The sequence below is a fragment of the Chelonia mydas genome, chromosome 4, assembly GCF_015237465.2.
Source record: "Chelonia mydas isolate rCheMyd1 chromosome 4, rCheMyd1.pri.v2, whole genome shotgun sequence".
NCBI lineage: Eukaryota > Metazoa > Chordata > Testudines > Cheloniidae > Chelonia > Chelonia mydas.
The window spans coordinates 22557664-22573519 of NC_057852.1; the positions used below are offsets into that span (position 1 = coordinate 22557664).

Sequence of the window (15856 nt, forward strand, 5' to 3'; positions counted from 1 at the left end):
GACTTTTATAGTTGATGGCCGATGGTATCCAAAGCCGTAAATAGATCTAAAAACATCAGCATGTTATCCAGTATCTTCAATCAGCAGGAGATGAACCAGTGTAATCTGTGTTATCGCCGTGCCAGACTCAGGTCCATTCCAAAATTAACAAAGTCCAAGTGAATTCCAAGGCATATGGTTACTGCGAGAGTTATCTTGCCAAACCTTAATAATAATTATAAACTGCTATGGAAGATTACATTGGGGTCAATAATCGAATAGAATGTCCACATCAAATCATGGCTTTCTGGACAGAGGCTAATCATGAGCTTTAAAACTATTGGTATCCTGCCCTCCTTAAGGAAAGCACTGACAATCTCCTCCATGAAGGGACCAATCCTTTCCCACTGTCCATCATCCAGGAAGGCTATGGACAGATTGTGCCACAAAACCCTCCTACCACTTCCTGAGCAACACCGGCTGAAACCCAAGCAGAGAAGACCTAGCATTTGCCCTATCCAGATGCTGTCCTGCCTCCCTGGGTGGAGACGCTTTTACAGGTACCTCGGTAAAACATCGTTGCCAGCAATATAGTATGTAGGGTGGGGACAGCCATCTAAAAGCAAAGAACTTCATTTGCATTTTAACCAATCTATCAAGTCACTTCTCAAAAGAAACTTGAATGGTATTTCTCGTGTTTTCCTTCTCATGGGATTCGCAGTCGGGAGGTTTCTCCTGCTATCTCTTCTACCAGGAGACAGTAAATTACATTTTGTCTTTTAAAACAATTCTAACTACCAACAAGATACCAGGTGTGGGGTTTGGTAATTGAACAGAATTCTGACATGCTCCTGGCTTCCTCCTTTCTTGAAGACTATGGACCACACCACCATCCTACCTGTCACTCAGGCCAGTAACCTGGGCGTCATCTTCAACTTGGACCTCTCTCTAGGCCCCCACATCTCAGCTATAACTGAATCTTGCTGATTTTTTCTGCATAACTTTTCTAGGATATGGTCCTTTCTTATTCATCCGAACAGCGAAAACTTGTGTCCAGACTCCCATCATCTCACATCTCGATTACCGCTACATCCTTCTCTCTAGCCTTGACAAATACCATCTTGCCCCACCCATATCCGTTCAGAGTATAACTGCAAAGATCACCTCAGCACCTGGTTTTCTGACCACATCACACCTCTCTTGTCATCTCTCGACTGGCTCCCCCTTCTCTATTGCATCCAACATAAGCTGATTGGTTTTGCTTTTAAAGGCCCTTGACAGTCTATTCCCCCCATGCCTATTATCCCTCATTCAGTACTGAAAGGTTGATTCCTGCCTTTGACTGGCCCACAATGCTAGCCTTCATTGCTCACTTGTTAAACAAGTGCCATTCTGCTTTCTCCCATGCTACTCCGTAAAGCCACTTCACTGTTCTCCTTCAAACTCTCTTTGCCATGACTCCTACAAAAATCTTGAAAATCCTACCAAGCTGACCAATATTGTTCCCTTGCACTCCCTCATCTGTCTGTATCCATCTGTTGTTACTTAGATTGTAAGTAACAACAGGCAAATAATGTCTTTTGTTCTGTGTTTGGTCAGTGCTTACCACAATGGGTTCGTTCCTGGTCCATGACAAGAACTCCTAAGCCAAGTGATGATACTTCGGCTTAACTCTTCTACACCTGGCTCCTTGTATCAGTTGTGCGTGTCCTCACCAGGAGCACTTTTATTGACCACACTGTTAGTGGGGGCATGGTTGGGCAGCCCCCGAAAGCCAGTAACAGTCGATATAAGCAATGCAGAGTCTACCCTGACATTGTGTCGACCTAACTACATCGACCTTGACTCTACACCACTCGTGGAGGTGGAGTTATTAAGTTGGCACAGCGGGGCAGTTACATCAGCTGGAGTGAAATTTAAGTGTAGACACTTCCAGGGAGGGAGGCAGGGATAGCTCAGTGGTTTGAGCATTGGCCTGCTAAACCCAGGATTGTGAGTTCAATCCTTGAGGGGGCCATTTAGGGATCTGGGGCAAAAATTGGAGATTGGTCCTGCTTTGAGCAGTGGGTTGGACTAGGTGACCTCCTGAGGTCCCTTCCAACCCTGATATTCTATGATCATAGTTAGGTCGATGTAAGCAGCCTTGCATGGACTTAACTATGTAGTGTAGACCAGACCTAACTGCTCCCATTTTACTCAGTGGGTGTTTCATCACTTGCTTCATTCAAGCAGAGTTAGGCCAATTCTGAGCACTGGAGAAATTCCCACCTCATATTTTCTACTTGTATTTAGGAGACATCGAATTACCACTGAAATCAATGGGCATCACTCCATTGACCTCAATGGGCTTCTGAACAGGGCAAAAATGAGTAATTTCTATTCCATGTAGTGTTGAGGAGAACTACAGTAGAACCTCAGAGTTATGAAAACCTCGGGAATGGAGGTTGTTTGTAACTCGGAAATGTTTGTTACACTGAACAAAATGTTATTGTGGTTCTTTCAAAAGTTTACAACTGAACATTAACTTAATACAGCTTTGAAAGTTTACTATGCAGAAGAAAAATGCTGCTTTCCCTTTGTTTTTACTAGTTTACATTTAACACTGACTGTACTTGCTTTTGGGGTGGGGGGTGTCTCTGCCACTGCCTGATTGTGTACTTCTGGTTCCAAATGAGGTGTGTGGTTGACTGGTGAGTTCGTAACCCTGTGTTTGTAACTCTGGGGTTCTACTGTAGTGCTAATATATACACAGGGATTTTGTTTTGTTTTTTAAAAATTAGACATTTCAAATTTTGAGGCAGTTTCCCCAAGATAATAACTTTACTGTAGGTCAAATTTTGAGCCTAAACTATTTGGCATTGTCAGCAGAAGTGAATGTGTGGAAGATTTTGCTGATTGGGTTTTGGCATTTTCTATACATTTTAAATGAGATTAAAATCATCCTGTGTACCCTTAGTTATTGTTTCTTCCAGCTATAGGAGTGCTAGTTAGTGCATTTGAAGGAATACCCCAAAGTCCTAGTCCACATTACGGGGTGATGAAATCTTTAAAGATGATGCATCACCCAGTTTTTTAAAGTGTGTGTTTAACAGAAAGGAGAAAGAAAAAGAAAAACAAACATTTAATCAATGAAAAATTAAGCCTGAGCCATTTAAGCGATGCTGATGCCTAATGTCCATTCGAATTGGAATTCAGCCCAAGTGTACAAATAGTAAGTGCATGGACCTCACTCTGGCGCGGGTTGGCTGAATTAGAATTAGAGTTGTTCCGGTCTCACCAACCTTAAAAGGAACATTCCACACATAAGAGTCTCTTGTGGTACTTGAGCCACAACCTCTTATTGGGCACAATGCCTCCCAGAGCTCCTCTACACACCGGGGGATCAAAGATCCGTGTGGAGAGTCATTTGATCAAGGTGACCCCAAGAAGAGAGGTAGGGACTGGTTAAAGTCAGCAGGTGTATGGGAAAAGCTGGTTGACCGTGAGAAGTAGCAAAAAGAGGCAGCTGAATTACAGTCGCTTTTATGTTGTGTTCTTCAGCTGACCTAACTGGCCCCCTTTCACTGAACAGCCATTGTGGGACAATGATTAAACTCTTCTGAAGAATCTAGCAAATGACCAGGACCGGCTCCAGGCACCAGCGAAGCAAGCACGTGCTTGAGGCTGCACATTTCCAGGGGCGGCCTTCCGGCCATCCTTTTTTTTCGGGGCAGTTGCGCTCTCGGAGCTGCGCCACTTAGACGGGGCGAGGGGAAGGGGAAGGGGAAGGGGAAGCCCCAGCCCCGGGATGCTGAGCTGCCAGGGCCCAGCTGCTACCTGGGGAGGAGAGGGCGAGTCCTGCCGGGAAGCCAGGGCTGCACCGCCTCCTCTGCGCACTGGCTGCTGCGCTGCCTTGTGCCACCCCTTATATCGGGGCTTCTCTGTGTGACCAGGCGGGGGAGGAGGATAAAGCCCCTGCAGGCGCCAGGAGAATGTGACATCACTCCCTCCACTTCCCGCGCCGCCTGCGAGCCCCAGCCCCACCTGAGCTTGGGGTGGCAAAAAACCAAGAGCCAGCCCTGAGAATGACGGCCATATTATATCAAGAGGGAAAAAGGAAAGGGAACTCGCAAAATTCCTACTGTTTTTATGCTTTTGTATTCATTTTCATGTGCAAAATACACTAATAAGGGTTTTTAATTGAATGAGGTTTCTTGTAGAAAAGAATTATTTAACATCATAGTCAACAAAATCCTCACATAACAGGTTTTTTCCCCAGTGAAAGCACGGTAATTACACTGATGAACTATATCACCCAGCCTCACATACTGTATTTATATACTCACAAGCACAATTCAGCCTGCCACTTTAGAGTCCCTGTGGAAACTGGAAAGCCTTTTTTGTTCCACTGTAGGATTTACAAGAGATCAGATATAAAAAACTAAAGACCTTAAGGAGAAGGCGTGCAAGTCTATTTCATGACACAATAAGCTCTTCAAGGCAGGGACCAGGTCTAAACATATGTTTACACTGCGCCTAGCACAAGTCTTGATCTTGAATAGGGCCTTTGGATGCAATCACAACATAAAGAATCATCACTATGTTTACTAGAATTAAAGTGCACCCCGAGATTTGTTTATGAGCTGTAACAAAAGCTAAATCCAGCTGAGTTAAAAACCACAACTTTAGTGTGTTCTTTCCATGATACTCCTTCTTTAACTCTCCTTGATGCTAATGGATGCTACATGTGGTGAAGCAAACAGACACCCAAGGGATTTAGTGGCTGGCTTTCTATACACGGGGAAAGCATATTCTCTTACTGTAAATATAATTATCTTATTTTCTCCATTTTTCTCCTTGATCATTACGAGATTAAGAGTTATTACCAAACATGACTCATACAGTACACAGATGGGGGAACCAAATAAAAGTTGAAGCCAAACATAGAACCCAGTAACTCAGCATCTCGATTTCTCATTCTCACTTTACACGAGTAATATGTGTTATAGATGATATACACGTGGATGGTAATAGGCAATGATTATAAGCAACTACTGACCTTTTTGGCTGTATAACTGTCTATAGGAATTGATTAACCATTTATTAAAACATTTTCCAAAAATTTTCTAACCCTTTAAAATTATTTATGAACTTAATATAAAGTGTGACACTTCTTGCTTTGCTATTCACAAGTAAATTCCTCCCAAATCATAAAACCCATAGGCAGCACTGAAACTGCCAATGAACAAATCAGCCCTGTGAACCAGTTTAATTTGCCACTAAACCACTTCTCCGTCAAGGTCTGCCTGCGTATTATAGTGTTGTTAGAATTTGGGCTGACAGTTCATGGTAACAGAAGCCTTCCAGTCCAGTCTCCAGTTAGATCACTAACAGTATTTCTCATGTTTCCAGGCCATGTAGAATGATACACAGCCAGTGTTTAACTTCTTAGAGGAAGTATTAAAGATTAATATTAGGCACCTTCAGATGGATGTAGCCCACACAGAAAGCATTTCTCCAAGCAGCTGATCAGAGTTTTATACCACAAGTAGTCTTGCAGCTGCATATGAACACGCATACATTCTGTTACACCTCTGATTCCTCTCCCTAACAAGGAATTTGAAAGGCACAACTAAGCTGCTATTTGCTCTTGAGAATAATGCCAGCGATAACTTAGCTAGTGAAATGGTTAATCAGTGATATAATCCTTCACAAGTGCTAGTGTAAATCTTGAGGGAATCAAGTCCAAACAGTTCAAGTAAGAGGGACCTGGTAATGCAGAGATATTTCATTTCTATCCTGCTTTATACTTCAAGATCATCAAATGAAAACCCCTTCCTAACCTCAAAAAGCAGTCACATGAAACGGATATTAGTGTCTAGCGGTTTTGACAGTCCTGCAGCCAAGTATTTATAGAGAGCTGATTGCAACCATCTCAGATGCCCTGATCCTGCAATTGAAAGTGCGTGGGCAGAGTGCCATGCCCACATGGGGTCCCTCCAAACCTATATCAGTTTGCTCACATGCGGTCATCTGCAGAATCCGGGCCTAATCGCTTAGGCAACATGAACTGGGAGACACAATTTATCATAAAGTTGGAAGCAAACTCAGAAGGTGACACCACACTAGCAAACATCCTGGATTTGTGTGCAAAGGAAACCTCAGCTCATTACCCTCTTTCTGTCCAATTCCAATTAATATGGTTTAATTTCTAGCTTTACAAAATGAGTAATGTCGTGAGAGCAGTATGCAAGCTCGGACCTTGCACACAGGGATATTAGACCATTTGTTTTGTAACATCCCCGAGTATTAGTCATCCATGAGGAGGGAAGCTTGGGACACAAAGGCACAGACTTCTAACAATTGAGCTAAAGGAGTTAGTTTACTAGTAAGAGTAGAAGGTTCTTACTCGCTATGGACCAGGCACCAAACACGGGTTATGAACTATTTAACTGACACAGGACATTTTATATATATACACACACACACACACGCTACTTAAAGTTACATCCAAATGTCCATTGTACACTCCAATTTCATATGCTCAGACACGTGCTATTTGAAAAATACTCAGTTTTAGCCGAAATGTTCCATTCTTGGCCTCAGCCCAAATGTGAACTTAACTGGCAAATTTGAGCAAAATCCATTCGCTCATTTTTGTATTATACACAGGAGAAGCCCCCACCCCATATTGCTATAAAAAGATTTTAAACGGCTGTAACTCTGTAACAATATGGCAGAAATTCTCAAAGCTACCTAAGGGTATGTCTACACTACGAAATTAGGTCGAATTTATAGAAGTCAGTTTTTTAGAAATCAGTTTTATATATTCGAGTGTGTGTGTCCCCACAGAAAATGCTCTAAGTGCATTAAGTGAATTAACTCGGCGGAGTGCTTCCACAGTACCGAGGCTAGAGTCGACTTCCGGAGTGTTGCACTGTGGGTAGCTATCCCACAGTTCCCGCAGTCTCTGCTGCCCATTGGAATTCTGGGTTGAGATCCCAATGCCTGATGGGGCTAAAACATTGCCGCGGGTGGTTCTGGGTACATATCGTCAGGCCCCCGTTCGTTCCCTCCCTCCCTCCATGAAAGCAAGGGCAGACAATCATTTCACGCCTTTTTTCCTGAGTTACCTGTGCAGACGCCATACCACCGCAAGCATGGAGCCCGCTCAGCTCACTGTCACCGTATGTCTCCTGGGTGCTGGCAGACGCGGTACTGCATTGCTACACAGTAGCAGCAACCCACTGCCTTGTGGCAGCAGACGGTGCAATAGGACTGGTAGCCGTCATCGTCATGTCCGAGGTGCTCCTGGCCACGTCGGCCGGGAGCGCCTGGACAGACATGGGCGCAGGGACTAAATTTGGAGTGACTTGATCAAGTCATTCTCTTTAGTCCTGCAGTCAGTCCTATTGAACCATCTTATGGTGAGCAGGCAGGCGATACGGATTGCTAGCAGTCGTACTGTACCATCTTCTGCCAGGCAGGCAAGAGATGAGGATGGCTAGCAGTCGTCTTGTACCATCTTCTGCCGAGCAGCCCTGAGACGTGGATGGCATGCAGTCCTTCTGCACCGTCTGCTGCCAGCCAAAGATGTAAAAGATAGATGGAGTGTATCAAAACAAGAAATAGACCAGATTTGTTTTGTACTCATTTGCTTCCCCTCCTCCCCCGTCTAGGGGACTCATTCCTCTAGGTCACACTGCAGTCACTCACAGGGAAGGTGCAGCGAGGTAAATCTAGCCACGTATCAATCAGAGGCCAGACTAACCTCCTTGTTCCAATAAGAACAATAACTTAGGTGCACCATTTCTTATTGGAACCCTCCGTGAAGTCCTGCCTGAAATACTCCTTGATGTAAAACCACCCCCTTTGTTGATTTTAGCTCCCTGAAGCTAACCCTGTAAGCCGTGTCGTCAGTCGCCCCTCCCTCCATCACAGCAATGGCAGACAATCGTTCCATGCCTTTTTTCTGTGCGGACGCCATACCAAGGCAAACATGGAGGCCGCTCAGCTCACTTTGGCAATTAGGAGCACACTAAACACCACACGCTTTATCCAGCAGTATATGCAGCACCAGAACCTGGCAGAGCGATACCGGGCGAGTAGGCGACGTCAGCGCGGTCACGTGAGTGATCAGGACATGGACACAGATTTCTCTGAAAGTATGGGCCCTGCCAATGTAGGCATCATGGTGCTAATGGGGCAGGTTCATGCTGTGGAATGCCGATTCTGGGCTCGGGAAACAAGCACAGACTGGTGGGACCGCATAGTGTTGCAGGTCTGAGACGATTCCCAGTGGCTGCAAAACTTTCGCATGCGTAGGGGCACTTTCATGGAACTTTGTGACTTGCTTTCCCCTGCCCTGAAGCGCATGAATACCAAGATGAGAGCAGCCCGCACAGTTGAGAAGTGAGTGGCGATAGCCCTGTGGAACCTTGCAACGCCAGACAGCTACCCGTCAGCTGGGAATCAATTTGGAGTGGGCAAATCTACTGTTGGGGCTGCTGTGATGCAAGTAGCCCACGCAATCAAAGATCTGCTGATATCAAGGGTAGTGACTCTGGGAAATGTGCAGGTCATAGTGGATGGCTTTGCTGCAATGGGATTCCCTAACGGTGGTGGGGCCATAGACGGAACCCATATCCCTATCTTGGCACCGGAGCACCAAGCCGGCAAGTACATAAACCACAAGGGGTACTTTTCAATAGTGCTGCAAGCTCTGGTGGATCACAAGGGACGTTTCACCAACATCAGCGTGGGATGGCCGGGAAAGGTACATGATGCTCGCATCTTCAGGAACTCTGGTCTGTTTCAAAAGCTGCAGGAAGGGACTTTATTCCCAGACCAGAAAATAACTGTTGGGGATGTTGAAATGCCTATAGTTATCCTTGGGGACCCAGCCTACCCCTTAATGCCATGGCTCATGAAGCCGTACACAGGCAGCCTGGACAGTAGTCAGGAGCTGTTCAACTACAGGCTGAGCAAGTGCAGAATGGTGGTAGAATGTGCATTTGGACGTTTAAAGGCGCGCTGGCGCAGTTTACTGACTCGCTTAGACCTCAGCGAAACCAATATTCCCACTATTATTACTGCTTGCTGTGTGCTCCACAATATCTGTGAGAGTAAGGGGGAGACGTTTATGGTGGGGTGGGAGGTTGAGGCAAATCGCCTGGCTGCTGGTTAAGCGCAGCCAAACACCAGGGCGGTTAGAAGAGCACAGGAGGGCGCGGTACGCATCAGAGAAGCTTTGAAAACCAGTTTCATGACTGGCCAGGCTACGGTGTGAAAGTTCTCTTTGTTTCTCCTTGATGAAACCCCCCGCCTCTTGGTTCACTCTACTTCCCTGTAAGCTAACCACCCTCCCCTCCTCCCTTCGACCACCGCTTGCAGAGGCAATAAAGTCATTGTTGCTTCACATTCATGCATTCTTTATTCATTCATCACACAAATAGGGGGATGACTACCAAGGTAGCCCAGGAGGGGTGGTGGAGGAGGGAAGGAAAATGCCACACAGCACTTTAAAAGTTTACAACTTTAAAATTTATTGAATGCCAGCCTTCTTTTTTTGGGGCAATCCTCTGTGGCGGAGTGGCTAGTTGGCCGGTGGCCACCCCACCGCATTCTTGGGCATCTGGGTGTGGAGGCTATGGAACTTGGGGAGGAGGGCGGTTGGTTACACAGGGGCTGTAGAGGCAGTCTGTGTTCCAGCTGCCTTTGCTGCAGCTCAACCATACACTGGGGCATACTGGTTTGATCCTCCAGCAGCCTCAGCATTGAATCCTGCCTCCTCTCATCATGCTGCCGCCACATTTGAGCTTCAGCCCTGTCTTCAGCCCTCCACTTACTCTCTTCAGCCCGCCACCTCTCCTCCCGGTCATTTTGTGCTTTCCTGCACTCTGACATTATTTGCCTCCATGCATTCGTCTGTTCTCTGTCAGTGTGGGAGGACAGCATGAGCTCAGAGAACATTTCATCACGAGTGCGTTTTTTTTTCTTTCTAATCTTCACTAGCCTCTGGGAAGGAGAAGATCCTGTGATCATTGAAACACATGCAGCTGGTGGAGAAAAAAAAAGGGACAGCGGTATTTAAAAAGACACATTTTATAAAACAGTGGCTACAGTCTTTCAGGGTAAACCTTGCTGTTAACATTACATACATAGCACATGTGCTTTCGTTACAAGGTCACATTTTGCCTCCCCCCCACCGCGTGGCTACCCCCTCAACCCTCCCCCTCCCCGTGGCTAACAGCGGGGAACATTTCTGTTCAGCCGCAGGCAAACAGCCCAGCAGGAACGGGCTCCTCTGAGTGTCCCCTGAAGAAAAGCACCCTATTTCAACCAGGTGACCATGAATGATATCTCACTCTCCTGAGGATAACACAGAGAGATAAAGAACGGATGTTGTTTGAACACCAGCAAACATACACTGCAATGCTTTGTTGTACAATGATTCCCGAGTACGTGTTACTGGCCTGGAGTGGTAAAGTGTCCTACCATGAAGGACGCAATAAGGCTGCCCTCCCCAGAAACCTTTTGCAAAGGCTTTGGGAGTACATCCAGGAGAGCCGCGAATGCCAGGGCAAATTAATCCTTTCACATGCTTGCTTTTAAACCATGTATAGTATTTTAAAAGGTACACTCACCGGAGGTCCCTTCTCCACCTGCCGGGTCCAGGAGGCAGCCTTGGGTGGGTTCGGGGGGTACTGGCTCCAGGTCCAGGGTGAGAAACAGTTCCTGGCTGTCGGGAAAACCGGTTTCTCCGCTTGCTTGCTGTGAGCTATCTACAACCTCAGCATCATCATCATCTTCTTCGTCCCCAAAACCTGCTTCCGTGTTGCCTCCATCTCCATTGAAGGAGTCAAACAACACAGCTGGGGTAGTGGTGGCTGAACCCCTAAAATGGCACGCAGCTCATCATTGAAGCGGCATGTTTGGGGCTCTGACCCGGAGCGGCCATTCGCCCCTCTGGTTTTCTGGTAGGCTTGCCTCAGCTCCTTAAGTTTCACGCGGCACTGCTTCGGATTCCTGTTATGCCTCTGTCCTTCATGCCCTGGGAGATTTTGACAAAGGTTTTGGCATTTCGAAAACTGGAACGGAGTTCTGATAGCACGGATTCCTCTCCCCATACCCGTACCTCCCGTTCAGTCCATGCTGGAGCTCTTTTGCGATTCTGGGACTCCATCATGGTCACCTCTGCTGATGAGCTCTGCATGGTCACCTGCAGCTTGCCACGCTGGCCAAACAGGAAATGAGATTCAAAAGTTCGCAGTTCTTTTCCTGTCTACCTGGCCAGTGCATCTGAGTTGAGAGTGCTGTCCAGAGCAGTCATAATGGAGCACTCTGGGATAGCTCCCGGAGGCCAATACCGTCGAATTGTGTCCACAGTACCCCAAATTCGACCCGGCAAGGCTGATTTAAGCGCTAATCCATTTGTCAGGGGTGGAGTACGGAAATTGATTTTAAGAGCCCTTTAAGTCGAAATAAAGGGCTTCATTGTCTGGACGGGTGCAGGTTTACATCAATTTAACGCTGCTAAATTCGACCTAAAGTCCTAGTGTAGACCAGGGCTAAGAGATTTGAATGCTAATGGGGTGGTTGGCCAAAGAGCCCCAGGGGGCTTTGACAACCTCAGCCTAAATAAATAGGAATGAATAACTAATGACAGTGTAAGAAATAGAAAAATTGGTTCTCACATCCAAAAGTACAAAATCTCAACTACGCTTAGACTGTATTATGCTATTTATAGGATTGTGGAATAATATAAATATACACTACAGATGTTCTTTGGTTCTATGGATAGGATTTTATTCTGTTATTGCTAATGCGTTTCATAGCTATATACGTTTTTCACTATACAAAGTGGGATTAAACAGTAAAATCAGTACAGAGTAGTGTTTTTCTTAAAAAAATACAAGGAAATATAAATGTAGATTAATGTAATGTTAAGGTTATAATTTTAGAAGTCAGGAATCACAAACATTAGGAGTTGCTAAGAGTGAAATGGTAATCATATACAGCAGTAAAATTGATGCCTATGACACTGCATAGAATGCTTTCAAGTTCCAAGAGCTACCCAACAGCAAAGAATGCAATTCTCTCTGTAAAGCCACTGAAGAGATACAACAAAACTTAGCAGAAAATAAGGGTGTGGGCTCTATAACTTTTCACTCATCTCATCTCCTGACAGTTCATTACATATTTAATTTTCTAAATGCTACAAAACAGCTTGTAGAAAGCACCTGGGACACATTAAGGCAGCATTTTCTTTACATTTGAATTTAAAAGGATTAAAACATGAAAATTGCTTGAAAAAAATAACAAAACCACTAATGTGATGTTTTGAGACTAACCTACTCCTCCTATGCAACAAATGCCCACTAACAGGGTAATTCTTCTTTTTCTAAAACAATAAAGAGACTCTTTAAAGTGCATTTCTGTCTAGTAAGGATATAGAAGAGTTACTGGAAAGAATTCAATTTTAACAGCTTATCTTTGCTATTAAATGGGAAAAAATTACACAGAGCAATTTATTCAGTCTAAGTGCAGCCTAACACCCTACATTTAGAATCCATTCTTTTGCAAATGTTTTTTTCTTTTCATTCTCCTATTTTCCTATCACTTTAAAAATATTTGTGCATAATACATAACATGAGTTGTTTTACTTCTGTCTTTTGCTTGTTTTTGTCCCAAGAGATCAATATACACCATGATTGTCATTAAGTCGTCATCATTTACCAACAGTTACCACACTTTTATATCTAAGACCATACTTTTTCTCTGACGTAAGTATAGAAATATCATGACAATGTATCAAATACCAAAATGTGGGAACTGATGGTATAGAACAACTGATAATGGCAGCCTCTGGGCTGAAACAAAAATAACGGCAATTATTTTTATACAACACGCTAGAAAGGAATCTGACCTGCAGAGGTCAGAGAAGTTCAGAGGAAGCTTTGAGTTCATCTTATTATAGGTACGGAGGTAGCAATCTGCTGCAAAGTTTAGATTTGGATCAAAACTTTCTTAATGTTTGAGCATGCCAATGTAATTAACTGGTGAGGGTATGTTACACCGCTCCTTCTGTGCCCAATCCACAGAGGATATGAGTTGGCCCTTGAACTCAAGTTGTAGCAGCTTATGCTTTTAGCTCTGGAGGTCACTTGTTCAATCCCCAAAATGGTAGCCATCCCATACAGTTCCAGCATTCTAGTTTGACTCATTAGAAGGCATTCAGGACCATCCTTAATGTACACGTTCCTGTTTTGTAGGCTGAGATTTTCAAAGGAACCAGAAAGGAGCTACAAGCTTAACTCCCATTGAAGCTCCCAACTTCCTCAAGCCCTTTGCTTTTTCATTTCTCACTCATGTAGCAACGTAAACCTCACCACAAAAATACCCTCCACTAGATCAAGTGACAGACATATACGCTTGTAGCCAGCTACCAACGCCACCCAGGTCCTTTACATTGGTGGACTCACAGAGGCCCCATTGATTTGGTCACTTCCTCACCTTCAAAAAAAAAAAAATCTGGTAACTAAAACAAACCTGTTTGGCCAGCTGATCCTTCTTGACTAAGCCAGTGGCTGCAGCAATCGTGCCTGCTCCTTCCACTGTCTTCTGCGCTACTGCCGTCACTCCCGTCACCACAGCTCCCCCAACGTTAGACACTTGTTCTTTGGTTTTCTCAGCCACTGTAGAAAAGCAAGATATTAACAATACATTACAGTACTGGGAGATGAAGGTTAGTCATGGAATGAGAGGATAAAGTGGCTTATTAATACAGAAGCCAACAGTGCAGCATCAATGGACAGACAGTGAGACCATTACAATTTCTGTACGTCCCAAGTGAATCATAAGCAATGAAACATCATCATTTGATCATACAAATAGTGGTAGCACAACTAAAATTAAGGATCTATTTGTGGCTCAACTGTTGTTGCTTGGTAAGGCTTTACGGACCAAATCCATTCATTCATTTAGTTATCAGGTTGTACTGTGTGGGACAGAGTTTTTTAGCAGAAGGCCCTTTATTATGCCCATCTACATTTCATAACATTTACATACAATGCAACGCAAAAACCACATTTTGATTAGTTCACAGAACACACTGACTGCATGCTACTGCTAATCAGAAACAATTCAGTGAACTAGTCAAATTCCAGTTATTAATTTCTCAGGATTTTTAAAAAACATTTTCCTAACAAACAGGAGCCATTGTTTCTCAGCCAGTGAGTAACATTCTGAAGACCTCGTTCTCAGAAAAAGGTTTACTCCAGTGTGGGGTTTTAAGCCCATGTCACACAAAAAATAAATACAAGCCAAATCAAAGCTATCAGAGCAAACTGAGCTAGTGGCCAGATCTATGGCTCTAGGGAGACTACAATACATTTACCCTCCATACACATCAATAGTTCTCCATTTTGCCTTGTGGAATCTTACAGTGATCTTTCTGGTCATTCACTCCCAAAGGCTCTCCCCCACCAGCAGCTTGCACGGTAGTGAAATCAATCTAGAAAGCAGGATTAGGACCATATCACTCCAAGCTTTAAAGATACAGGTCCAGATTTTCAAAAGAGCTCAACTCCCAATTAGTCACCAACACCAAGGGTCAGACTTTCAAAAGTGATCAGCATCTAATGTGGTGGCTTCTCTTGAAAAAAATCTATCTGATCATTTATTTCGGTGTCCAAATGGTCGATAAACTCTTCTGAAACTCTGGCCCACAAGATGTATCCACACCCACAATTTTACTAGTACAATAACAGAAATCAGATCTAGCTGTACCCTGTAAGTGGTGCACAAACGCATTGCTCTTCTTCTGGCAATTTTCATTTCTTTCCAGCAATTAGATTCCTTCCATTTCTTATGGAAATAATTTCAGCTTCCTATATCAAATGGCTCATTCTACAGATTACTATAAGCGATTATACAACATCAACAGAAAATAGCTGGGGGGAAAACAAACAAACAAATGTCCCCATTAGAAAATTTTATTAACAAGTTAGGTAATAAAGGACAGCTTGCAGGAAGTCTATGCAAATGACTTAACTCTTTGTCATACCCACTGCCAATGGAAGTAAAATAGAAGTGGGAAGTTGAACTTCAGACTGTAACTGTTTTCTTATGGTTATTATTTGTACTGCAGTAGCAGCTAGAAGCCGCAGCCATGAATCAAGACCACAATGTTGTATGTGTTGCCTAGGGGAAAAAAACTGCAGAGAGGAGCCTGCCAGAGACTCCAACCAAAGCAGGGACCTGTGGATGCCCAGAGAACTTTCGACAGTTCTGAGTGAACTTTCTCTGCCCTGAAATGATTAGCTGTTTTCTCTCCAGTTTATTTGAGTGGGTTAAAGAATTGTCAAAAGCAGAGCTTGTTAAAAATGGTGAGTATGTTTGGAAAATATGTCTGAAAAATGTTGCATTTTAAAAGAATCATAAAAATGTTGACGTTTTCCATTTTTGAATAAAGAAATTAAAAACTGAACAAATTGTAAAGGCTTTTGTTATTTGTCCCCCTCCTCCTCCAGCTTTTTCCTCCTTCCAGTGGCAAAATGCGGGACGGGGAGAGGCAGGAAAGGTGAAAAAAGTGGGTGAGGACCACAACCCAAAAACAACTAAACAAAACCTCAATAAACAGATTGTTGTGTTGATTTTTATCCAGAAGTCTAATGTTTTTCACTAACAGTTTTATAAAAACAAGCACTTTTTGAGAAAAAAAATTAAAAACTTCAACCACCTCTAGTCAAAAACAGGAGCACTGATGAAGACAAGAGGCGAAATTCTCAGCTGCTGTTGACTAACATAGCTCCATTGTTTTCAACAGAACTATTAGCATAGCTGTATTGACTTCAATCAAATCATGCAGATTTATACTATTTAAAGATCTGCCCTA

The 15856-nt window shown here is 44.0% G+C and overlaps 1 protein-coding gene across 1 annotated transcript in view; it reads right to left on the reverse strand.

Moving 5' to 3' along the window:
• The window catches only part of SNCA (synuclein alpha), a 99117-nt gene that overhangs the window by 66595 nt on the left and 16666 nt on the right, over positions 1 to 15856 (reverse strand). Inside the window, exon 4 of the mRNA XM_007052739.4 lies at positions 13510 to 13655. Coding sequence (XP_007052801.2) covers positions 13510 to 13655 — 146 coding nt within the window. The remainder of the gene's footprint in view (positions 1 to 13509; positions 13656 to 15856) is intronic.